The sequence below is a fragment of the Peromyscus eremicus genome, chromosome X (assembly GCF_949786415.1).
Source record: "Peromyscus eremicus chromosome X, PerEre_H2_v1, whole genome shotgun sequence".
NCBI classification, from domain to species: domain Eukaryota; kingdom Metazoa; phylum Chordata; class Mammalia; order Rodentia; family Cricetidae; genus Peromyscus; species Peromyscus eremicus.
In genome coordinates, this window is record NC_081439.1 from 59,061,332 (window position 1) to 59,088,587 (window position 27,256).

Genomic DNA, 27,256 nt, shown 5'->3' on the forward strand with positions numbered 1-27,256 from the left:
TACTTTCACAAGTACTAGTGATCATGAACATCTTTTCATGACTTCATTGGGCTGTTTGGGGTACTCTCTTGCAATACCTATTTGAGAATTTTGTCCACTAAAATAATTAGGTTTTCAGTCAGTTTCCTCTGAGGATGAGGTCTCTGGTAGGTTGGCCATGCTCCAGTGAAGGCCAAACATCCAAGAGTGTGAGAGTAACACAAACTATACTTGGTGGGTTTAAAGAAAAAGGAGGACATGAATGAGTGGGTGGGTAGGTCAGGGACGATGGATCTGAGAGGGATGTGGGAGGTGGTAAATAGGATAAAAATTGTATGAAATTCTCAAACAACTTACAAAAATGAGAAAAATAGGTTATTGTCTTTGTATGCTGGATTGTGGCAAACTTTTATATATTATAGATTCTACTCTTTTGTATTTTTTCTAACGATATATACCTTTCTTTCAGTCCTTTTTATGGTACACTTTGAGAGACAGAAGATCTTGGTAGGAGTGTGGATTTATACATGCAGTTTGGAAAACTTATGTACTATCTAAAGTTAAATGTATGTCTGCACTATGGCCTAGCAATTTCACTCCTAGTTACATAGCCAAGACAAATAAATGTGTGTGGGTGAAACATGTACTTAAATATGCCAAAAGACATATACAAGAATATTCAGACTAGGTGTGCGCGCACACGCGCGTGCACACCACACACACACACACACACACACACACACACACACACAATAAATGTTTAAAAAAAGGAAATTAAGCCGGGCGTTGGTGGCGCATGCCTTTAATCCCAGTACTCGGGAGGCAGAGCCAGGTGGATCTCTTTGAGTTCGAGGCCAGCCTGGGCTACCAAGTGAGCTCCAGGAAGGGCGCAAAGCTACACAGAGAAACCCTGTCTTGAAAAACCAAAAAAAAAAAAAAAAAAAAAGTGAATTAAAAATAAAACTATACCTATGGTGCATTTTATATTATCATGCCATTCTAATCAGAGTGAGAATTAAATGTCCTCCTGAGGATATGTGGAAAGGCATAAGGGGCATTTGAGGCTGTCACAATAAATATGGTGCATTTATAAGCATTTAATTCTTAACCCTGAGTTTTGCTATGTACTAGGTAGATACATCCTAATAAGAATGTCTTAAACATATAAATTATTTACAATCAACCTGGTTGTTTTGTTTTTGTAAATACAATTATACTAACATGAAAATATAAAATTTTTAGATTTTCATTTAAATTTTGATAATTCAAAGTAGTGCCTTGTGGCAGTGCTTTAATCTTTGAGGTATCCTTGTGACTGACTTTCTCATGGGACCCTGTGCTACTTGAAGGGCACAAGAAGAGTTGTTTCTATTTAGATGTGACAAACATATTGTGGTCACTCAATAAATAGTTTAGAACATGGCGTCTGGCACAGATAGTATATTTCTGGCACTAACTAAGCCTTATTAAGGATTATGAAGCAGTGAGCTAATAAATGCATTTTGGACGAGACAACTGGTGACAGATTGGAATGTTGTGAGTATTAGAGAAATTAATATTGTGGCTATTAAGTAGACCCAAAGAACTCTCCTTCCTTTTTCACAAATTGAAAATGATAAAGATGTAGTCATAAGCATTAGACATTTGCAGTACTTGATTAAAACCTAACATTATTTCATCAAGTTTACGTCTACAAAATTCTTAACCACTTAGCCTTTCTACTGACCTAAAAGCTTTCATACACAACATGAAGAGGATACTTAATTTTTAGTAAGCTAAAATTAATATAACATGGTATTTTATTTCTAAGGTACATTTAATAGTGAACAAATTTAGTGGCATTTAGCTCCCTCATACTGTGATGTAAATAAAACTACCTAGTTTCAAAACATTTCATTACCCCAAGAGGAAATCTTTTACTTATTAAGCTGTCATTCTTGATTCCTTTATCACTAGGCAGACTACAACCAGTATCTGCTGTATGGATCTCTATGAATTTGCCTTCAAAACAGTATGGCCTTTGGTGTTTTGTGTCTTTCAATTACCATATTGCGAGGTTCATCTATGTTGTATCATATGTCAGTACTGCATTCCCATCTACGGCCAATGGTATTCTGGCATGTGTGCATATACAATATATATACAGACATACAGATATACAATGCAGACATATAATACTTCCCCCATCTATTTTTCCACTGATGAATATTTGGGTTGTTTTAATCTTTTGCCTATAGTGCGTACTGCTGCAACAAAGATTTGTAAATACATATTTATTTGAATGCTTGCTTTTTAGCTATTTGAGTATATACCCATGAATGGAACTTTTGGGTCACACGATAACTCCATATTTAACCTTATGAGGAAAAGCATAGCTGTTTTACATAGTATATCTACTGTTGTGGAATATTAGTTTAAGATGTGTTACATTCATTTATGCTGTGGAATATTTGTTTAATGATGCAAAGATGTGTTGCATTCTTTTATATTACATTTGTTTAACTCTGTAAAGCTGTGTTTCTTTACCTACCTTAAAACACCTGACTTGTCTAATAAAGAGCTGAATAGCCAGTAGCTAGGCAGGAGAGGGATAGGTGGGGCTGCCAGGCAGAGAGAATAAATAGGAGGAGAAATCTGGGAAGAGAAGGATTGAGGAGCAAGAAAGGAAGAAGGAGAGGAGGATACCAGGGGCCAGACACAAAGATACACAGCCAGCCATGGAGTAAGGAGGAAAGAAAGATATATAGAATAAAGAAAGGTAAAAAGCCCAGAGGCAAAGTGTAGTTAAAGAGAAATGAGATAATTTAAATTAGAAAAGCTGGCTAGAAACAAGCCAAGCTAAAGCTGGGCATTCCTAAGTAAGAATAAGTCTCCGTGTATGTATTTGGGAGCTGGGTGGTAGGCCCCCAAAGAGTAAAAAAAAAAAAAAACCAACTACAATCTACAATTTTATATTCCTAGTCAAATTTGGAAGAATTGTTGATTGTTTGCATTCTCACCAATATATGCTATTTTTCATTCATTCATTTGTTCATTCACTTAATGGTTGCCTTCTTGGTGGGTTTGCTGTCTAGATTTGTATCTCCTTAGATTAGTAGTGGTGCTCATGAACTTTTCATGCCTCTAACAGAAAATTGTATATATTCTTTGGAGAAGAAATATCTATTAAAACCTTTCTGTATTTTACAATTGGGTTATCTTTAGTTGCTGAATTATGAGAATTCTTTATGTATTATGAGCACTGGACACAACAGATGTATGAAAATACTTTCTTTTCTGCTTTGGGTGGTCTTCTCACTGTTTATTTCCCTTCTGTAAATTTTGTTTTCTTTTCTTTCTTTCTTTCTTTTTGAAGTTTGGCTTTCTACTTTTCTCTAAAGCATCAAAATAGATTATTTGAGACATTTATTCCTTTAAATGTGTTTGCAACTATAAATTTTTCTAAGAGCACTGCTTATTACACCCTATAATTTTTATTATGCCATGTCTCATTTTCATTCCTATCAAAGTATTTTTAATTTTTCCTGTGATTTCTTACTTGATCCATTGGTTCAGAGTATGCTTAATGGCCAAGGTACAGAGAATAAGAAACTGCAGAATTCTCAGCCCTAAATGGGATATCTATATTACACCCTCTTCTCCCAAGGCTCAGGGATCACTGAAGAAGAGCAGGCAGAGAGATTGTAAGAGCCAGTGCTAGTAGATGTACACATTAAAGCAGTATTTTTCACACACAACAGGTCACTGCACATAGGAACTCACAGTTCTTGTAGCATACGCAAGACTATGCAGTCTCAAGCCAGACAAAATCTCAGCTTGGAGAGGGGAGTTGGGCAAAAAGTCCTGCCTATAGCTGAGGAGATATTAGCAATTGAGAACTTCTGAGAGAGGGAAAAATCAGCTTTCTTTAAGGGTGTGGCCCCTGGTAGGTCATCCACTTTCTAGTGGATGCCCAAACACTAAAGAGTATTACATGGGTAGCACAAATGGACCCCATGTTTTTTTTTTTAAGTATGAGAAAGTATGAGGACACAAAGTTGGGTGGGTAGGGAAGGGGATTCGATTTGGAAGGAGTTGGGGTGGGAGTAAATACAATCAAAATGCAGTGTATGGAGTATTCCAAGAATTAATAAATGAGAGTACTTAATTTCCCCACATTTGTGAATTTCTAGCTTTATCTCACTGTACTTAGAGAAAATACTTTGTATGGTTCAATGTTTGAAATGTATTAACTTCTTTGATGGCCTAATAATGGATTGTCTATAACTGGAAAGTGTTCTATATGCAATTTGGAAGAATGTATATTCTGCTATTTGGGGGTAGATTGCTTTATATATGTCCTTTCAGATCCTTCAACCTTCTGTATACTTACTCTATACACTACTGAAAATGTAGAACTGATGTCTTTTTAACTATTATTGCAGAACAGAATTTTCCCAGGTTTTGCTTCTATTTTTCAGGTTCATTTTAAAAATAACTTTAACATATTGATGAACTGACCCTTTTTTGCGGTGCTCAAGATCGAATTCAACAACCCACTTGTCAAATGCTCTACCACAGACCCATACTTAGTACATTGACCCTTTTATCAATATATATTGTATTTCTTCCTCTCTTATGTTTGACTTAACTCTCTTAAAAATATTTGTGCTATGATGGATCACAGAGCCTCACACATGCACTGTATCTGGGCCACAACCCCAGTCCTTCTCTCTTTCCTTCTTCCCCACCTTTCTTCCCTACGAAGTCAAATGACAATCATTTATTGTCAACCTGTTTATGCCTTTTTTACTAATGTTAACTCTATTATAGACATATTAAACATGTATATGATTTTAATGTTGTTTGTTAATCTCAGGCTTTTATAATATAATAATAATATTTCTTGAAATGGTCTCATTATGTAACTAGTTGTGGAACCCTCTATGTAGAGCACGCTGGACTCAAGTTCACAGAGAGCTGCCTACCTCTGCCTTTAGAGTGTTGGTATTAAAGGTATGTGCCACTGCACCTTGTCCCATAATATTTCAAGTGCTATTTATTTTATTATTGTTTGAGATAAAGTCTCACTCTCTAGCCCAGGCTGGCCTCAAATTTGTGACAACCCTCCTGACTCAGCCTCTAGAATTCTGGGATTACATGAGGAGCAAGCGTGTCCAGAAATCTCAGCCTTGTAAGGGGATAAATTGATGCATTTATATTTTAAGCATTCAGTCAGTAGAAAAGATACTTGCCATTTTGCTCATTATTTTCTTTCTGTATTACTATCTTTCTCTGTGCTTTAAATTTTTTTTGTAATGTTTTGTCCATGAAGGAGACAATTTAGAATAGTATTTTTTTCCTGTGTTAATAGTTTTGGTAAGATCTCTCCCATTGTTTTTTTCTACTTCCAAATCTAATTTGTTTTAAAGCAGTTATAGACAATAAATGCCTGAGATGATCACTTTTCTGACTCTTTCAAATAGTGCAAGAAACACTTCAGGAGAACACAGCTAAAAAGTGTTGGATGAACCATTGAATTTTCCTTAGATTTGCCTTCTAGTTTCACAGAATTGAACTAGATGAGGTCTCAGAATCAACGCGGCTCCTTGTTTTAATCAGATCTCCACTGCAGATACTGGTTTCCTAGTCTTAAGGATCCCCAAGGCTGGTGGATTCACAAACTCCTTCAGCAGCCAATTCTACCCTCCATTCCCCGGAGTGAAGCCTTTCCAGTTTATTCTTAGCTAGGCTAGGTGGTGTGCCACTACAGTCCTGGCTATTCAGGGGAGGATCACTGGAGGCTAGGAGTTCAAGGCCAGCTTGGGCAACACAGTGAGAGCTTGTTTGAAAAAAAAAACAAAGTCAAAACAGCCTGAGTTTCTTTTGAATGGGAAGGTTATTTGTTTCTCCTTTTGTCCTTTTCTTATTTGGTTGGTATCTTTAGATTCTTTTGTTTTTAATTTTGTGAAGCAACAAATATTCTTACCTTCTGGTTTGGCTGCTGTGGGAGTGTAAAGATAGACTTCCAGTAGGTCCATGCAAAGAACACAAAAATGGCATGATAGAGTATGAGGTAGATAACTGAAATTAAAAGAAAATTAAACTTTTAATCCATTTCTCAGAGTTCAAAAGAACAAAACTAAGTGACAAGTGTCTTTTTCTCCTATTACTATGTACTCTCTAGTATTAATATGAAATGTTGATTGTTACTATTTTCCCATGCAGAACACCAAATTTTGAACCAGAGACTTTCTGGAAATCATATCCTTTTATATCCTTTTAAAGCTGTCATGTGATTCTTCGAGTCAAGAGAGGAACTGCCCTTTATGACAATATATGAGAAACTATTTTAGCCAGTTGTCATTATCTCTGTCACCATGGGTGTTTAATGCTAGGATACAATTTGCACTTCATTAGAGTTTACAAAATGCTTTTTCAGAAGAATTAATTAAGCCTCTGTGTGTGTGTGTGTGTGTGTGTGTGTGTGTGTGTGTGTGTGCACGCGCGCGCGTGCGCATGTGAGAGTCAGTCCTCTCCTCCTACCACATGGGTTCCAGGGATAGAATGCAAGTCATCAGGCTTGGCTGCAAAGCACCTTTACCTACTGAGCCATCTGGCCAACCCCAAACATATTTTTATATGTCACCCCATTTTATTTTCTCAGTAACTTTGTTGAGAAAGATAATGGCATAAGGCAGGTAATTATCTGTCAAAGATAGATAGTTCATTAATCAAGGTCACACAGTCTGTAATGTAGTCCAGCATTAAATATAGGACTTCTGACTCTAAATCCAAAGTTCTTTTCAGTAGCCCCATTGACTACACAGTTTGGAAGCATAAGCTGTACCTCTGAGACAGATGTACACATGACTCTCCACTGCCTGTCTTCTCATATTTTTGCCTTTTCTACAGCTCAGGGTTGGTATTCTCCACAGAGCTGGTTACAAGGTGGAATGTCACTTTAGTGTTCCATTGCAAGTCCTTGAACGGCATGGTCTTATTTCAATCCATTACAAAGACTCAAGAGAATGATGTAACTCAAGACCAAGTTAACAAGTTTCAGCCTCACATACATCTACTCTTTCAGTCCCAGCCCCTTAATACAAGACCTTTTAGGTGTGAGATTATAAAATCTCATTTTAAAATTCAAGAAACACAGAGTAAAAGACAAATGTGTACTCCACACGTACATCACACTTCTTAACTGTTCATGTCAAGGATGTGAATCATTCTAGATTTTCTCACATTTAAATGTTTATATAAATACATGCACACAATAAACATAACATCTCTATAACTTCTAAAATTTTAACTGTCTTTCTTGTGAAAAGTTAAATATTCATGTGGTTCAAAATTTGAGGTAAACATATAGTGAAAGCTTTGTCTTTTTCAGTTACATTCTCGGTAAACAACCAATGTTATAAGCCATGACTTCAGATTTTATGTTTCTAAAAATAATCCAGTATACTTTGCCACATACAGAGAAGTAGTCTGTACACTGTTTTGTAACATATTTCTTTATTGCTTACTTTATTTGGAGATTATTTCACTTTATAAAACTTGAAAAGAGTGAACTTTCTTATTTTCTTAATAAGTCTCAGTGGAGTGATCAGCCCTAAATGTGACATCTATATCATATACCCCTTCCTGTCAAGGCTAAGGGACTGTCATGGAGGGAGAGGAGCGTGCAAAAACATTGTAAGAGCAAGAGGTTGGGGGGGGTACTTCTCCAAAACACTGTTTTCTGAACACAACAGGGCTGTTTAATATGAGAACTCACAGAGGCTGTGGCTTCATAAGACATGCATAAGATTAAGCCATCCAAAATGCCAGCATGTACTGGGAAGAGGTCCAACAGGCCCCGCCCCCTAGCTGAGGGGCTACTGACAGTTGGTGGCTGCTGAGAGAGCAGAAGTCAGTTTTCTTCAGTAATATGGTCCCTGGTAGACCTGTTCATGTTCCAATTGGTGGCCCTACACCCATGAGCACACAGGTAAAGAGTACATGAAGAGGGAAGAAAAAATTGGAGGGGAGGGAGTAGGAGGCAGATTTTATCAGAACACATTGTATACATTATAAAATTCTCAAACAATAAAAAGTTGAATGGGATTCTGTTGTGAAGATATAACCTATTGAGTCAGACTGTGTTTATTATAAATTCGAATTTTGCTTTCTCTTGCTAATACAAATAGTGATTCCACTAATATTTGATACACATGTTATCAGCACATGTATAAAGAACATCTGTAGAATCAATTGGGTGGTGGTAGCACACACCTTTAATCCAAGTACATGGGAGGCGACGCAGGTGGATCTCTGAGTTTGAGGCTAGCCTGGTCTATAGAGTGAGTTGCAGGGCAGCCAGGGAGACAGAGAAACCCTGTCTCAAAAAACAAAAACAAAACAAAAAAATCTGTAGAATCAATTTCCTCAATTGGAATTGTCAGGTCAAAAGGTATGCCTTTTTCTGATTGTTTCTTTTATTTCTGATATTATAATTAATGTCCCTTTTTCCCTTTCTCCCACCAAACCATATGCCCTTCCTTGCTCTCTTTCAAATTCATGGCCCCCTTTTCATTAATTGTTGTTAATTCCTGACTGTAACTGTTCAGTGTGTAGAATGTCACTTGTATGCATGCTCTCAGGCCTGACCGTTTGGTACTGGGTGACAACTGATGTGCTCTTCCATGGGGAAGACCACTTCTCCTGCTCTCAGTGTCCCTTAGTTGCCTGCAGTTCTTTGTGCAGGCTTGAGGCCTCCTGGGCTTTCCCCTGTCCACTTTGGCATGTCAGCTGTTGTTGTCCTTTTTCAGCTCATTTTTAAAGAGTCATGTCAGTGAGGCATTATGGGTATAGCTTCTGTGATATTACAATTTAATATGAGACACAATCTCATATTAAACTCCCTGGTCCTCTGGCTCTTACAATCTTTCTGCCCCTTCATCTGCAATGTTCCCCGAGCCTTAGGTACAGGAGCTGTTTTGTAATCTTCAAACTGGGCTCCACAGATATTGTCAAATTTCCATTAATAAAACTTACAATTTTATTTACATTCTTTTTTGTTTGTTTGTTTGGTTTTTTTCAAGACAGGGTTTCTCTGTAGCTTTGCGCCTTTCCTGGATCTCGCTCTGTAGACCAGGCTGGCCTTGAACTCACAAAGATCCATTTGCCTCTGCCTCCCGAGTGCTGGGATTAAAGGCGTGCACCACCAGCCCGGCTTATTTACATTCTTATCACTAATAAATGAGAGTGCTTCTCTCTTTACAGTACAGCTTTTGTAAAGAATTCTCATAATATTTTTATCTTTCTCAAGACTTTAAAATATTCTCCTTAATATGTTATTCTTTGCCATTATGATTTTGTTCCTATCTTAGGGAGAAGGGATGCATTCATTCAAGTTAATTCAGAATGGAATGGGAGTATGGACTCTGTTTTTTTTTTTTAATTTTTTTTTATTTTTATTTTGCAATACAATTCAGTTCTACATATCAGCCACGGATTCCCTTGTTCTCCCCCCTTCCGCCCCCCTCACCTTCCCCCAGCCTATCCCCCATTCCCACCTCCTCCAGGGCAAAAGACTCTGGTTTTAAAGGCATCAGAATAAGATAATTTTATGTTTACATTGTCACCATGCATTTCAATGGTAATGCGATTCAATCAGTTTGGTTACATGAATGGATGCAAGTATCCTAAGGGTATTTATTGTATCTTTTATTCCAAATGATTGAGATGGAAAATGTGGTACTTTAACTTGGCCCAAGTTCTATTACACATTAATACTTGGCTGAGCTATGGAATTGGAAACAGCTGCATCTCATTCCTCTATCCAATGATTTATATGGTGTGGATTTGTTTTGATAGATATAAAATGAGAGATCATGAGGCTAAATATCAAAGTCACCATTATTCAGTAGATTGATAAAGTAGGCCATATTGTATAGATTTGGTAACAGTTTCACAGTTTGGAGACTAGAGCAACCGTCCAGCTCAGCCTTCTCAATCTGATATAACTGAGGTCCACAGAAGGTAAGTGATTACCTATGGAGTGTGGAAGCAATGGAATCAGAATCAGGGTGTACTCGTTTCCAGTCCTGAGCTCCTTTCCTTAGGGCAGCAAACAGCAAATTGCAGTGTGCAGGGTCGTTGAGATGGCTCAGTGGGTAAAGGCATCTATTAAGGCTAAGGTCTTGAACTGGATCCCTAGGACCCAGGTGGTAGAAGAGAACCAACTCCTATAGGCTATCTCCTAATATCCACATTCTCAGTGTGGCGCACGTGTGTGAACACACACACACACACACACACACACACACACACTCACTACATTAAAAAAATCGAACAAAAATGCACTGTATATCCTTTCCTAAAGACTGAATCAGTATCTGACTTTTAGAGCCCAAGGATTTAGCAACCCACCCTTAGGTCATTCTGAAGAACAGGAGAACAGTGCCTTTAGGCCATCTGGTTGTCCAGCCTACCATTTCAAGGAGGAAGATTGCTCCAACCTTCCTGGCAGACAAGAACTTTATCTCTGCCCGTGCTTTGAAGTGACTCTTCTTGAAATGCAGAGAGAACTCATGAGTTTCATGGTTGTGCATTCCTCTGTATAGATAATGCCCCTAAGCTTTGCTCTCAAATATGTGGCCATCTAGTTCTTCCTGCATTAAAAGCATGCAGCATATTTCTCCCCTGTGCCCCTCTCTCCTTGGATATTCCTTGAGACAAGTTCTCACATTGTAGTTCAAGCTGGCCTGAAACTCACTATGTAGCCAAGGGTGGTCTTGGCAATTTTCCCGTCTCACAAGTGTTGGAATTACAGACACAAGTCACCACACCTGGTAGACATACTTTTGTATAATTAATTTTTGTGTCTAGAATAACCATCCTTGTAAACCACAGGGACACTGAATCTTTTTAAAATATGATGCTCCAGTGAGGTTTCAAATCACTAGAGAAATCAAATAGCTTATGAACTGTAACCCTGAGCTGTCACTACTCACTGACATTGAAATGAAATGGAAAAACATCTTTTTTTTTTTTTAATCTTCAGAAAACAGGCACAGTGGAGCCCTTCGCTTATCTGGCAGTGATTAGTTGGGGAGCATCAGAAGCTACCGGAGTTGGGGTTACAACATGAAAACCCAAAATCTTTCAAGTGCCTTTTTTTCCTTCCTTCCACCAGATGCAGAGGTTTGCAAGATGACCAGAACATGGCCAAATGCCAAAGAAAAAGATTCCTCTCCGCAGGCAGTTGTTCTGCATTTCATCACTGGGTTGTAATGTGGGAAGCCCATTATGGAATAGCTTCTGAAATGAGAATGACTACTTAAGTACTTTCCCTAAAATAATGCCTCAAAAACACCTTGATAAAAATCATGGAAGCTAAAATGACATGCTGGAAGGAGCTTTTAAAAGTTGTTATTAGCAACATCATTGGCCTTTGCTGTTTTGCTCTTAGGAGGTAGTGGGAAATATGGGGGGGGGGGAGACTTTCGCATACATTCCTGTAGGATTAGAAATGGATGTCATAGACTGTTGTGAGTGCAGCAAGAGGAGCAGCAAAGTGAGAAGGTAAAGCAGCTTCCCTACACGTTCTCAGACACAAATGCCAAGGCTGTTACTGTGGCAACTATCTAACATACCTTTTCTTTTTTCTTCTTTAAAAGCTATTGTTAGAGGCTCTTCAGTTTAAAAAGAGATTATTTTCTGTAACATCTTTCATACCAGTTGATGACTAAAAGCATTTGTGTTGGTAGTGAGGGAAAATTGGGAGAGCGGAGTATCTTGCAATTATGCACTGTAATTCAAATAGGAACAGCAGTTGTAGATCTAGCCATTGAGAGTCCTTATTAAAATCTCCATTTTGGCTCGGGAGAGAAGTCCTCAGATTATGATGAGGGGGAAATTTGCCAGCTAGGCAGTTACAGCTCCTTTGAGCGGAGCACTTAACGATGAGGTGCTTGCTGCTCCTGACACGGCCTCACTTTACTTGAACTGCTGTGGGAACTCCAGCAGAGCTGGAGCTTGTGTGGCAGAGAGCTGAAGGAGCAGTGAGAAGGAGGAAAGAGGCCCATAGTTTTTTGTCCAAGGTTCTGAGAACATCTGATGAAAATTGAAGAATTACTCACATGTTATTTCCATGATTTATCTAATCCTAGCATTTGAATTTTTATCAGTTGGTTCCAGGGTTTAGCTAATTAACCCCTAGGAGTTTCTCTGATAGCGGTATACCATTCTGGTGACATGTGGCATTATATTTTGAAAAGCATAGTTTCTTTTTTATTAATGTCAACTTCAAAAGTTAGGCTTTCATCCAAAGTATACTAATTACCCACTAGGCATCTACTGCTCATCAATTTACATAAACCTTTTATAAAGCTGGTTATGTTACCAACTCTTTTTAAAGTTTCTAAAAAGATTTAATTTATGTTTATAAATTAATTCATTTTATGTGTATGTTTGCCACATGTGTGCTGTGCCTGAGGAGGCCAGAAGGAAACATCTCATCTCTAGGAACTGCACTTACAGTTGGTGGTTGTGAGCCACCAAGTGGGTGGTGGGTATTGAACCTGGGTCCTCCACATAAACAGCAAGCAATCTTAAACACTGAACAATCTCTCTGGCCCCCATCTATGTTACCAGTTCTTGAGAATTACATTTAAATTTACCAGCCATTACGCAAAAATGGAGCTTTGTTTTAGTTGGCATGAACTAGATCACTCTTTCTCTTTGCACCGTACATATATATTAGGTAAGTATTTAACCACTGAACTATACCAATATCCTGAATCTTAGCATTTTCAAGTTCCAAAGAGCTTTCTAGTCCCTATGCATTAGGAGCTGGTACATACTGCCAAAAGAATAAAATACATATGTTTATGGATGAGAATTACAGTATTAATCTTTGTCAACATGTTTGAATTTGAAATCACCTAGGAGACACACTGTTGGGTGTGTCTGTGAGGTTGTTTCCAGAGAGCTTTAACTAAAGAAAGAAAATCTATCCTGTATGTGGGAGGTACCATATTGTGGACTGGGGTCTCAGACTGAATAAAAAATGAAAAATAAGTCAATTGAGGCCCAGAATTTATGTCTCTGTTTCTTGATTGTCAATGCAATGTAACTAGCTGCCTCATACTTCCACCAATATGCTTCCCCCAAATGATGGATTGTAACCACTCGAATTATGGGCTGAAATAAATCCTTCCTTCTTTAATTTGCCTTTGTGAGATAATTGTGTCAGATCAAAACTAACTGATTTATACCCCTTTTCAGTTTTTTTTTTCTGTGTTAAAGAGGTCTGGCACTGAGGTGTCAGGTAAATCATAATGGATTTGGAATCAGACGATTCATTTGTACTCTGGCTTTGCCATTTAATGTGGTGATATTTTATTTGTACTCTAACAAATAAAGCTTGCCTTGGGATCAGAGGATAAAGCCAGCCACTATATTAAACATAAAAGTCAGGTAATCGTATCACATGCCTTTAATCCTAGCATTCGGGAGGCAGAGATTCATCTGGATCTCTATGAGTTCAAGGCCACATTGGGAACAGAGCCAGGTGTGGTGGCACATGCCTCTAATTACAGCACTAGTAGAGGTCTGGAGGTCTGTACAGACAGACAGGAAGTGATAGAGCTGGGCAGAGAGAGGAAGTAAGATGGCAGAGCACAGAAAGGTATATAAGGTGTGAGTATACAGGAAGTAGCTCTCTTGGGCTGAGGATTTCCTAGTGGTAAGTAAGAACTATTCCTCTGATCTCTTGGCTTTCATCCCAATATCTGGCTCTGGGCTTTTTATTAATAAGACCTTTTAAGATTCATGTTACAATTTAATAACAGTGTATCCTTGGGGTGGGGATGATGCTGTATAGCAGAGCCCTTGCCTGGCTTGTTCGAGGTCCAGAAGCAAAACAAAAATCAAACAAAAGGGCACTGGGGAGACAGCTCAGTGGGTAAATGTGCTTGACAATGAGTTCCAATGCAGTTGCCCAAGCACAAGTGTTATAATCCCAGCATGCCTACAGTATGGGAGATTAAGACAGGATATCCAGCAGTTCATGGGCCAGCTAGTCTGTTTCCTTTTAAAGATTTATTTTATTTTACATATATGTGTGTGTTCAAGTATATGTATGTAGGTGTACCACATGCATGCAGATGCCCCCAGAGGCCAGAGGAGATCATCTAGAACTGGAGTTACTGTGAGCGACAAAATGTGGGTTCTGGGAACCAAACCTGAGCCCTCTGTAATAGCAGCAAGTGCTCTTTATCACTGAGGAATCTCTCCATCCCACTTACTAAAGCATGGTTAATGCAGCATAAGAGACCCTGTCTCAAAAAGGTGGAAAGGTGAGGACCAACAGTTGAGATTTGGCCTCTGATGTCAACATGTGTGCTGTGGTATGCATGTGCCCACAGCCTCATACATATATGCTGTGGGATGGTCTGTTTGTCAAGTGTGTTGCTGATTGGTCAATAAATAAATCACTGATTGGCCAGTGGCCAGGCAGGAAGTATAGGCAGGACAAGGAGGAGAATAAAGCTGGGAAGTGGAAGGCTGAGTCAGAGAGACACTGTCAGCCACCATGATGACAAACAGCATGTGAAGATGCCGGTAAGCCACGAGCCACATGGCAAGGTATAGATTTATGGAAATGGATTAATTTAAGCTGTAAGAACAGTTAGCAAGAAGCCTGCCATGGCCATACAGTTTGTAACCAATATAAGTATCTGTGTTTACTTGGTCAGGTCTGAATGGCTGTGGGACTGGCAGGTGAGAGAGATTTGCCCTGACTGTGGGCCAGGCAGGAAAACTCTAGCTACAAATGGCGTCCAACGTGGTGGCAAGAGTTTCCACCTAAAAACTGAGAAAAAAGACTCTAAAACGGAGCTATAAACAGCTTCCTAATGGTCTCTCTCAAATGAGCGGCAGCTGCCGGTTTGAGCTACTGGTGGGTTCCTAGAGTGCGCGCTTGACCTGCAGTATGGTGGGAATGAGGCCTCTCCAAGTGGCACAATAAGCTGCGTGGTGGATTTAGCCTTTGCTAGTACAAAACAAAAGAGGTTTCTGGGCTACATGCTGCTTGGATAAAAGCATAGAGACCCATAATAGCTCCCAGAGCTGGCGCTAAACGTACCACCGCCATGTTGGGAAGCTGAGGTGGGCAGAGCCAGCAGCCACAGCTGCTGCAGTTTAAAGCAACAGATTCACAATAAGTCAGATTCAGATGTAATAGTTTACAATGTGTGTAAAATATACGTAGGCTTGAAAGAGACAAAAAAGGTGATATATACAGTATATAAACAAATACATAATTAAAAAAATAAAGTCTTTAAAGAGACAGTAAAATTAATATAAAAAATAAGCCACGTAAAGATGAATATTACACAGAGAATCTGGATTGTGTTGTCTTTGGGATTTTTAACTGCAGAAAAACATTTGATTGTAAAAGCTGTTGAGTTATGCCAAAATGTATATTTTAAAGGTACCTTGACTTCAAAATTTGGATATAAGGATATGTTGCTTTGGAAAAGAGTCTCTTTTGTTCCCACAGAAAGCCAGAGGCTATGGATTTGTTCCAGATCAAGATACATCAGGTTTGACCAGCCAAGACCCCCTGAAAGGTCTCTGATGACACCATGGCCCAGATGATCCAACATCCAGAATGGTTTCAAGGCAACTGGCTCAGATGATACACCCTCACAGACTACTCCATGATCCTAAAATTTTCTTTGTGTCCCCATAAGATACAGCACCCCCCTCCAGCAGGAAGTAGTAAGAGAAGCTAGGCCCAAATTCCCAAATTATATGTAATTTTACTTTGTTAAGGTTAAAACCTTCCTTTTTGGGGAAAAAAAAAGAAAAGGGGAAGTGCTGTGGGATGGTCTGTTTGTCAAGTGTGTTGCTGATTGGTCAATAAATAAATCACTGATTGGCCAGTGGCCAGGCAGGAAGCATAGGCAGGACAAGGAGGAGAATAAAGCTGGGAAGTGGAAGGCTGAGTCAGAGAGACACTGCCAGCCGCCACGATGAGAAACAGCATGTGAAGATGCCAGTAAGCCACGAGCCATGTGGCAAGGTATAGATTTATGGAAATGGATTAATTTAAGCTGTAAGAACAGTTAGCAAGAAGCCTGCCATGGCCATACAGTTTGTAACCAATATAAGTCTCTGTGTTTACTTGGTCGGGTCTGAATGGCTGTGGGACTGGCAGGTGAGAGAGATTTGTCCTGACTGTGGGCCAGGCAGGAAAACTCTAGCTACACATATATACCCATAAGACACATATACCACAAAACAAAGCATTCCCTCCAAATTACGTATCCTTGAGAAGCTAGTTAGCCATAATATATACATACAAATACACATGTATGCAATATGTACAAAATATGTTTAAATGTATCAATGAATAAGATTTATAATACATACAAAAATGCTTGTCTCACAAAGTTTTTATGAGTACTAATTTTTTAAAATGCATGGATACATCTGACATATCTGAATAACTTATTAAACAGTTTATTCTCCTTTTTTCTTAACTCTTGGTGGTTTATATTCTAAGAAATGGTAATAAAAAGTGCACAAGACTTTAGGGGCAGAGACACCATGGGTTTGTTAAAAATGAAGAAAATGGTTTGTTTCTAGTCCTCTACTTGATGTCTAGCCAATATCTCATCGATTCATTCATGTTGGGTATACAGAAGTAAATGGGGCTAATCTTTTGGGTAACAGTATTTGGCTTCCCTCATAGCTCAAAATAGATAACTGGGATATTGTTAGTCTGTATGTACAAAATGAGTTAAAGGACCCTGTTGATTCCACACTGTTAGGAATGTTCACAGCAGACTTTAAAGGGAAGCAGATTACCTGTTGTCTACACGGTGGCTGGGGATTTATGAATTGATTCTCTCTGGCTGGAGAAGTGACAGGAGCACTACCAAACAGAGGCTGGCTCCCTTCGAATATATTACATTTGGTTGATTCAACCTATAAATCTATCTCAGTAACATGATGCTGACTTGATTTTAATATCATAAAATTTCAAAGTTTTAAGGCATCTGGGATGTTATTTGGCATAACAATCTAGAAGACACGCACACCTGCTTTACAACACCCTTAATAACCAGTTTTCTAGCTTTTGTTTGAATATTTGAAGTAATATGGAATCAATCAACTCCTAGGGGGTCAGTGCACCTTATTGCTGGAATATTGTCAGACTTATTTTTATACAGAAAAATGTTTCCTGGCAATACCCTCCTACTGATCTTAATTTTGCTGCATGGAAAGGAAAACAGATTTGTTTAAAAACTGAGGCCTGTACCCAGACATTTAAAGGTGTTTCACAACTCAATGAAATGGGCAAAAGACTGAACCAGATACTTCCCCAAAGAAGAGTTAGATGGCAATGAGACGTGAAAGATGCTTGGCATCTGCAGTCCTACAGAGCTACAAGTTAAAGTCACAAGAAGACATTGCTTCATACGCAGTAGAATGATAAAAATAAACAAAGCTACAATAAGTAACAGTGACAGCAAGGATCTAGAGCAACCAGCATTGTCATATACACTGGTGGGGAAGCAAAGAGGGCAGAAACATGCATGTAAACACTTTGACAGCTCTTTATCCAGTTAAACATGATACATGAGCCCCAAATCCTACTCCTTAGTATGTACCAAGAGAAATAAAGACATATTTCCACAAAGGCATATATATTTCTTTCACTTTAAAAAATGGTTCTGGAAATTTTAGCACATGGCAGCCAAGCACTCTACCACTGAGCTATGTCCTCAGCCCTATACATGTATATTTTGCTCCGCTTCATCCAAAGTAGCTCAGAACTGGAAAGAATCCAAATGCACCTAAACTAGTGAATGAAAGACCAAATTGTAGTACAACTGCAATGTGCACCACTAACTGACAATTAAAAGCAAGAAACTATTCATGTGTGCAGTGACATGGAGGAATCCTAAAACTGTATACTACTGGGAAGCCACATATAAAAGGTTATACACTGTATGATTCAATTTTTATGACATTATGAAAAAATAAAACTATAAGGGACAGAAAATAAAATCAGTGGTACAGAGGTATGGATGAGAGAACTGTTTGCTAATGGGGCAGATGGAATAATTTGAGATAATGTTAATATTTTACATTTTTAATTGTGGTGGTGTTTACATCATTATCCATATTTGTCAGAGGTCATTAACCTGAATACTTAAAATCGCTTTCTCCCAGTTTTCATAAATTGTGTCTCAATAAGTCTGACAAAACCAGAAAGCAAAGAGATCCAAAAATGAGGCTTTTTCTTGAATTCTTTAATCATAGATTTTCTGACATTTAGCAAAATAAAGAACAACTCTAATTTCCCAGACTAATGTTTTTATTTTTCTCAATAGCTATTTTCAAATATATTGAGCACTCTAGACTGAAGAATTGCAAGCAGTGTTGATGGGTACACAAGCCAGGGTGGGAACCAATGGGTTTACTGTGGCAACATTTCTCTCTCTCTCTCTCTCTCTCTCTCTCTCTCTCTCTCTCTCTCTCTCTCTCTCTCATTATTATTATTATTATTATTAATATTATTTTGATGAGATGGTTTCTTTTTTTCTTCTCTTCTTTTTTTTCCTTGAGACAGAATCTCTATATATAGCCCTGATTGACCTGAAACTCACTATGCAAAACAGGCTGGTCTTGAACTCACAGAAATCTGACTCTGTCTCCTGAGTACTGGGATTAAAGGTATGCACCATCATGCCCAGCCACATTCATGATCTTGAATCAATATACACCTTCATCAGAAAGCAATCTCATGTAAGTGGAGATAATTACAGGGGCATGTTCAGAAGGCATGAGCATATAATAGTTCCAGACTGGGAAGAGAAGAGCCAAAGCATAAGGAAATCATGGCTTTAGAAATTAGGTACATTTAGATGTCTCTAATCAAGAGACATGTCCAAATGTCAAGGGCCAAAAATTACCTTGAAATATATGCAAAGGCCAGCAGGATGGCTCAGTGGGTAAAGGCACTTGCTACCAAGCCTGATGACCTGAGTTTGATCCCTGCCTGCTCTCTCTACATGGTGAAAAAAGAGAATTAACTCCTGCACATTGTCTTCTGACCTACACATGTGAGTTGTGGAACATGTGCATCACCTCCCAACACACACACACACACACACACACACACACACACACACATATGTACACACACACATATGTACACACACACAAAAATAAAATATATAACTTGTAAAAATTTAAAAATGTATTAGGTCTACAATAGACAATGCTGAACCTTGTTCCATCCTTAATCCTGCTATTATTACTAAGGTCTTATGCTTTCTACTTCAAACATTTCTATATTGTTTGTACTTTCAGAGGTTCTAGTGTTTGTTATGAAAGAGAACAACAATAAAGTTTAATTTTTAAGTTCTTTGTGGGGGTATTTATCAAATGAATCACAGATCCTATATTAAGTATTACTCTAAAGATCATTGAAAACACTTGCATGGGAAGCCAGTCATGCCTTCTGCCTGGGCACTCTGGGAAGAGCAAAGACAACACCCCAGCCCCATGCCCAGCTGGGTTCTGTGGGAAGTGAATAAGTAGGTGATGGAGTGATGGAAGAGAAAGAAGTGAGCAAATAGGTGGTGGAGAAATGGAAGGCAGGTGGTTTGTGTGCTGTGAAGTGAGGCAGAACTGGAGAACAGTGGTTGCTGTCCTTTTTTTTTTTTTTTTTTTTTTTTTTTTTTTGGTTTTTCGAGACAGGGTTTCTCTGTGTAGCTTTGCGCCTTACCTGGAACTCACTTGGTAGCCCAGGCTGGCCTCAAACTCACAGAGATCCGCCTGGCTCTGCCTCCCGAGTGCTGGGATTAAAGGTGTGCGCCACCACCGCCCGGCCTGGTTGCTGTTCTTGGAAAAAGGTGAATTGCACTGCTCATCAATAGAGCCAGTAACAAACACAAGTGCTAGTGGGCCTATGCCTTCTTTCTTTGAGAAAATCGACCACTATACGACTCCCTGTGACTCCCAGAGCCACATCCTAGCCCAGAAGGAAGAGCAGTGCCTGCAGAACAGAGACCCACAACTGACTGAACATGTCCTGCTGTGTTTACTTTTCATCAGTAGCCTATCTGCTAATCTCTCCAGTTGGTTGTGATGATGGTTCAACCTTGAGACTAGATAACTCTATGTTGAACTACAGTTTTAACGTGCTGTGTCTAACTTTGCCCAGAGATTTATTTTCTTTGGAAGCTCTAGGTTGGACAAACACTTGAAGACTCCCAGGGGCCCGCCTGCCAACATAGAGTGGGCAGGAAGAAAATACCCAGAGATTCTGCTTGCAGCATGAGCTACTATGATGTACAATTATGGGGTGGAGAGATGGGAGAGAAAGAGAAATGGAACAGCTTGAGCACTGTGAAGAGAGATGGATCTGGAGACACAAGGTGGAAAGGAACAGCCTGATGTGAGTAGCTTGTGGAGCCACCTGAGTCCATGGTGAAGTCCCAGCCCATGCAGCCTCTGAGGACCACGTCTGGGTCTGTGGGCATACAGCAGCAAGAGTCTGTGTCAATGTCCATGGCCCATGTCATCACTAAAGGTCATGAGGATGTCTCTGATCTGGACTGCCTCCTGGGACCATGATGATATCCAAGGGCTGCACAGAGTTGGTCCCAACCCTCACTGGCTGCAGCAGACCAGAGAGCTGCCCCTGCACCTTGGCTGGGCAGCACAGTAGAGCTGACCCTGTTGAGGAGACAGGTAAGCCAGCCCCAAGGCTGTGAGAGCTAGCCCCACCCCTCATTTGCCATGAAGTGGCGTGGAAAAGGGAGAAATGACCTCCCTCACCCCTTTGCCCACTGTGGCAGGCATGACAGCTGGCCCTGGAGTCGTGAGAGTTGGAGAGCTGGTCCTGCCCCTCACCAGCTGCAGCAGACCCTGAATCTCGACTGGGCAGCACAGTAGTGGTGGCCTGGTGGTGTGGGTGCAGGTGAACCAGACCTGAGGGCATGAGAGCAGGAGAACTGGCCTTGTCTCTTGCTCCTTGCTGCACAGGGTGAACTAGCCATGGCAGTGCTGGAGAGCTCACCCTACTGGTGAGGACAGGAGAGAGCTGGTGAGCTGACCAACTCAGCTACCACCCAGGCCCAGAACCAGGGCTATGAGTTGGCCCACCTAAACATCCACTCCATCTATGAACTGCTAGAGCATATGAAGGGGCTGGTCCTGCAGATCCAAAGCTACAGGATCTCCATGACACAAGGCAACAACAGGATATCCAAGAGGAGCCCCAGTGAGGATCCAGTATTGATGGTGCAGTAGAAACCAGAGGCATTGAAGCAGACCAAAGACTCTTTGCAATGCACTTGCAAGTTGTATGGACACTACAGCTTCCATGACAAGATTTTTTTCTTTTAAATTTTATTTTATTTGGGGAGTGGTTGCAGGGGCAGAGGGCAGATATGAAGGGATGGGGGAGATGAATGGGATCGGGGTGCATGATGGGAAATCCACAAAGAATCAATAAAAAGTTTTAAAAAATACTTGCATGTATTACTAGGGAGAAGAAACTGGTAAGTAAAAAACTAAGTCACAGAATAATAGGCACAGTGTTACCCAATTTAAAAAAGTCAAGACTATACACATATATACATTTATACTTCTATTTCTAAGTGTGAGGAAAAAAATCTATACGAGTACAAATCAAACTAAAGACCAGCCAGTGCTCTAAAATCACTGAGTCACTTCTACAGCCTCTTTTTGTCTTCTTAAGAAGACAACAGCAATTCTTATTGGAGTGAAATAATCTCATTTTGGCTTTATTTTCATTTTCATTTTCCTTAACAGTCACGTTGAGCTTTATAAAATGTATCCACTGACCATTTGGCTGTCTTCTTTGGGAAAATGTCTATTTAGATCTATTTCCCATTTTCAAATTGATTTTATTTGAGGCTTTGCTTTTTTAAAAGTATTTCTTACATATTACAGCTATCAAGCATTGAGCAGATACATAGTCTGCCTTTTTTAAAAATCATGCATCATTAAGAACACTGGCTTCACAGTGGTGGTGCACGCCTTTAATCCCAGCACTGGGGAGGCAGAGGTAGGTGAATCTTAATGAGTTCAAGGCCAGCCTGGTCTACAGAGGGAGTTCCAGGACAGCCAGAGCTGTCACACAGAGAAGTCCTGTTTCAAAAAAAAAAAATCACTGACTGGGGACATAGTTCAGTGGCAGAGTTCTTTCCTATCATGTCCTGGGTTTAATCCTCAATGCCATAAAGAAATGCAGTTTGCTGGGTGTGGTGGTTTATAACTGAAGATCTTAACACTTGAGAGGCTGAGACAGGAGGATTGTACATTCCAGAGCAGCAGGGGTACATACCAAGACTGTCTTGAATAAGTAGTTAAAACATTAAACAATAAAGAAAAGATGAATAGCACAGAGATAATTGCTCAAAACCATACTGAAGATTTCCTATACAACCTGGAAAAGACCATAAAAGCTTTTACTGTAGCAGAGGATCTTTTCTCTTAGCTCTCTCTTACAATCCTGGCATATTTTTAACATATCAGCTGTAAATTAAGGTTAGCATAACTGTGAAGCTGACACAAAGCAGGTATTTCCATACTCTGGATTTTCAAGACATATGATTAAACTCTTGTATCAGTTTTTTTTTTTTTTTTTTTGGGCCACAATAAAGTACTTACTACAGACTAAGTGCCTTAAACAATAGAAATTTGTTTTCTCACAATTCTGGAGACTAGCCAAGATAAGGAATCAAAGATGTTGCTTCTGTCTCAGGCCTCTTCCTTGGCATGTACACAGCCATCTTCTTCCTCTGTCTTTAATACGGTCTTCCTTCTATACCCATCTGTATCCAAACTCCCTTCTGTCTTGAGGACACCAATTATACTGAATTGGAGCCCACTCCAGTGATTTCATTTGAACTTAATTACTCCAAATAAAGTTACATTCTAGAGTACAGGGAGCTAGACACCACCTATCAATTTTGGGGGGGCTCAAGTTCATAATAGCTTTAATATTTATAAAGTACATCAATTTCTGAGAAGGTAAGTAATTACAATCATTTAACTTTAAGGAAGAACCCAGAGAATTTAAAATGTAAACCATCAAAAATCTAATGAATCTGCAGAGGATGAGCTGAACTTTTGTTTACAATGATTAATGGCCTTTTGGGAAGATGAGCAACTGTGAGCACTGTATTACTCTTAATTATATTTGGACTGAATGATGGATCATGTCTGATGCCCATGTCATTCTTAAGTTTATTTTTAGCCTCACCTCATTCCTGGTTCTTATTAAATTTCCAATTGTTAGCTTATCCCTGATCCTTATACTGGCTAGTTTTGTGCGTCAACTTGACACAAGCTGGAGTCATCAGAGAGGAAGGAGCCTCAGTTGAGGAAATGTCTCCACAGGATCTATCTTAGGACTTTTTCTCGATTAGTGATTGATGGAGAGGTGGCGGGCAGGCAATGGTGGATGGAGTCATCCCTGGGCTGCTGGTCCTGGGTTCTATAAGAAAGCAGGCTGAGCAAGCCACGAGGAGCAAGCCAGTAAGCAGCACCCCTCCATGGGCTCTGCATCAACTTCTGCCTCCAGGGTCCTGCCCTGTTTGAGTTCCTGTCCTGACTTCCTTCAGTGATGAACAACAGTGCTGTGGAAATGCAAGCCAAATAAACTCTTTTCTCCCCAACTTGCTTTTTGGTCATGGTGTTTATTTGAAGCAACAGAAACCCTAACTGAGACAATCCTCATTGCAAGGTCAACAAAGGGAAAATTTCTGCAATCAAGATCTTTAACATAGTATCATGCTGCGGAAGATCATCTTCATAATATACTTACAAGAGCAAAATAAACATATTATTATCATATTTTAGTATAAAAGAAGATAGGGTGTTATGCCTTTAAAATTTTTTTGGAGTCCTGAATCACCAAAGTTAGATACAGTACATTGTAATATGCACTTCAGACGACCTGGACTTTAGCCTCTATTCTTTTTATAAGAATCAATATGACCAAGTAAAACTATTTGATTTCTTTGGATCTCAACTATCTTTCAACATGAATACATGAACTTTGGCCATCTATTCCCAATCAGGAGAAATTATAGATCTGGAATATGTCATACTTCTTAGAAGAACCTTTCAGTTTCTTTCTAATGTTAGTACCAGCAATTATTATCATCAGATGGTAATAGTACCTACTACTACTTATATTTATCGTGTACCGGGCACTATGCTAAAATATTTGCTCAAAATATCCACAGAAGGTAAGTGTTATCTCCATTTTACAAAGGAAGAAAGTGAAACTTAGCTTAATTTCCCCATGTCATACATATGGTAAGTGGCAACTAATCCAGATAGGTCTTACTTACCTGTTACTGTTACAACTCTCCTAATTTCTAAAGCACTGTTAAGAGAATTTTGAAATTTTCCAGGCACTCTATTACTTTCCTGGGGCTTTAGGAAACTAAACCTGGGTGCTTTACAAAACAGAAATGTATTCCCTACAGTTCTGGAGTATACTCTTGCTCAAAACTCCAGCCCCAAATCCTTCCCTGCTCTTCTTCCCTCGCCTCCTTTGGTTGCAGGTAATCTTCAGTACTCATTCGAGGCACCAGGGCCACCTCCTTCCCGAGGCTCTTTTCTCTATCTACACATCCAAATTTCCTTTAGAACACAAGTTACTGACACTCAGTCTAATCTTGTATGACTTCACCTTGACATAATTACATACATGCCCCCAAATCCTGTTACAGAGAGGGACATATCCCAATGTTTCAGGTGGCCATGAAATTTGGCGGAAGGCTATTTGACCCAGTATAGGAGCCATAAAGTAGACAAAAACAGAAACCTTTTCCAGTATGTTTCACTATAGTTTTCTTAAATTTTGGAGACAATGAAAAGTCATGTGATTTGGAGATTTCATTTCCTTCTGACAGTCATGTTACTTATTTTAGTCTACTTTAAAGATTCAATGTTGTTGGAGACAAATCACAAATTCACAGTTATTAGGAACCTCAGATAGTCATTAGCTTACTGTCTGTAGCAAGCCTGCTTTGTTGGGTGTTAACATCTCTATTGTTACTTTTTTATGTCAGGATTCCTAACAAAGCAAACTAGCTACAGTTATTTATTAGCTTACAGAAGAGCCTTGCGATGTCAAAGGGCTGTTATTTTTTATAGAAATTAAAGTTCAAAGAAGGTGAGTTACCTGATGAAGGTCACAGAGCTAGCAAACGACACAGCTAGATCTCCAACCTATACCTTCTATCTCCTAAATTCCACTACATCCCATTACAGACTGTAGAAGCAAAATCTAATATCATTGCTTACTGTGCGGATAAACTCAAGAATTGTCATGAGAAAAGAGCTTAGGACTCCTAGAATCAGAAGAGACAATAAAATTATACATTTTTGTATTAGCAGGATACCCAGCACAATAAGTTATTATTATTATTTGGAATAATAAGAACATTGTTATTATGCCTCTAATGGTAGAATATCACTTAAGTCCCCATCCAGCTGATCTTGAAAGTTTGTAACAGGAAATATTTATAATTATTTAGTATTTATACAAGATGATTTCTGACTTTAAGAACCATACATAAGAATAAATGGCAACTTAAGACTTGCTCTATTGCTGTCACAATAACAGTACATGTTTATTGAGCTTTTAGGATGTGCTCTATTCACCTTTGTTCTAACTGCTTTATGTGCAATTAAACTGTCTTCATAACATCTTCACAAATTAGGTAGTATTATTGTTCCTATTATGTATGCAAATAATAGGATGAGGGTAAAATATTTTATTAGGAAAAAAAAGAGCTGAGCTGTAAATTCAATCTGGCTCTAGAGCCCACACTTCGAAGTACTATTGTCCATTGTCTCCCATTCCTACTGCTGTGTTATCCATGTTAAATGAGCAACAGCAAAGCAGAACAGTAACACAGCAGATCCTGAATGCTGGGAAGGTCAATGAATTCGAAAACGAACTCCCATAAAATGAGAATTAAAAGTGACACTATAAACTACACTCTATATACTCTGGATCTTACTGATAAAATAATGTAAAGCTAATTGTTAATGGAGACTCATGATTAGCTTACATATTTTAAATTCGAAGTACCTCAGTGTTTTCAAAAAATTGTAGGTCAAGCTAAGATGGTAATGATCTGTTGAGAGTAACACAAGAACATATAGGAACTGTGATGGTCAAGTCCTGTGGGACCCTTACTCTATATCTAAAAGAGGGTGTGGGTTGGGAAGAAGGCCAGGTAGCTAGGACAATAATGGCAGAACAAGAGAGAGCTTAGGTGTCACTATGGAAGATAATGTGATTACCTACGTCCATGTCACCATGAATCTTGATAATTTCTAATTGCTATCTTATAGTTAAAAGGGCCACTGAAAATATGATTTGAACTACTTCTGAGTAAATTTCCTTTAAAAAAATCTCCCTAAATGTTCTAATGAACCAAGCATACTTTTTGTAAAGTTGCTCAGCTTATAGACATTTTATAATTTACTTTTTGAAAAAGAAAAGGATACATGATACATTCCTAACCAACACAGTTCACAATATACACTTACCTTTTTCTGCTGGGCTCAAAACAGTCACTGTGGAGAGAAAAGAACGAGAGAGAGAGAGAGAGAGAGAGAGAGAGAGAGAAAGAGAGAGAGAGAGAGAGATCAGTGATATTTTAAAATGTGTTGTCTAGTTACTTTTTCACAGCATTGTATTTTGAACAAGTCAACAATGGTATTTTAGAAAGCCAGAATCGTAAGATGAAGGATGGAAAGGAGGATTAAATTCCATCCTCTGCTAGTTTCCTTCTTTTATATCTTTAGTAATTAAGAATTCATAGGCCACTGAGATGGTTCAGTGGTTAAAGGTGCTTGCCGCCAAGCCTGAAAACTTGAGTTTGCTCCCCAGGCCCCCTATCGGGGAAGGAGAGAACTGACTCCCATGCATGCCATGGCATTCATGAGCACAAATCCTTCACACAATAATGTAATATTCTTTTAAACATCATTCATTTAACAAATATAGAAATAACCTTTAAAAGACCCAACAAGTCAAATAATATGAGATAAATAACATGCTGTTATAAACTTAAAAGCTGATAAATTAGGAAGTTATTACAGATGTCCCTCAAGTGATGATGAAGTTATATCCCAATTAAGCCACTGTTGAAAAGATCTTTAAACTGAAAGTGCTGTACTGGGGACCTAGGTCAACTGGTAAAATGTGTGCCCCAGCACC

The 27,256-nt window shown here is 39.0% G+C and overlaps 1 protein-coding gene across 1 annotated transcript in view; it reads right to left on the minus strand.

The window, feature by feature from the left end:
• The window catches only part of Zdhhc15 (zinc finger DHHC-type palmitoyltransferase 15), a 90,905-nt gene that overhangs the window by 44,980 nt on the left and 18,669 nt on the right, over positions 1–27,256 (minus strand). Inside the window, exons 2-3 of the mRNA XM_059251012.1 lie at positions 26,584–26,610; positions 5,948–6,042 (exon numbers count right to left, since the gene is read on the minus strand). Of these exons, the coding sequence (XP_059106995.1) occupies positions 5,948–6,042; positions 26,584–26,610 (122 nt within the window). The remainder of the gene's footprint in view (positions 1–5,947; positions 6,043–26,583; positions 26,611–27,256) is intronic.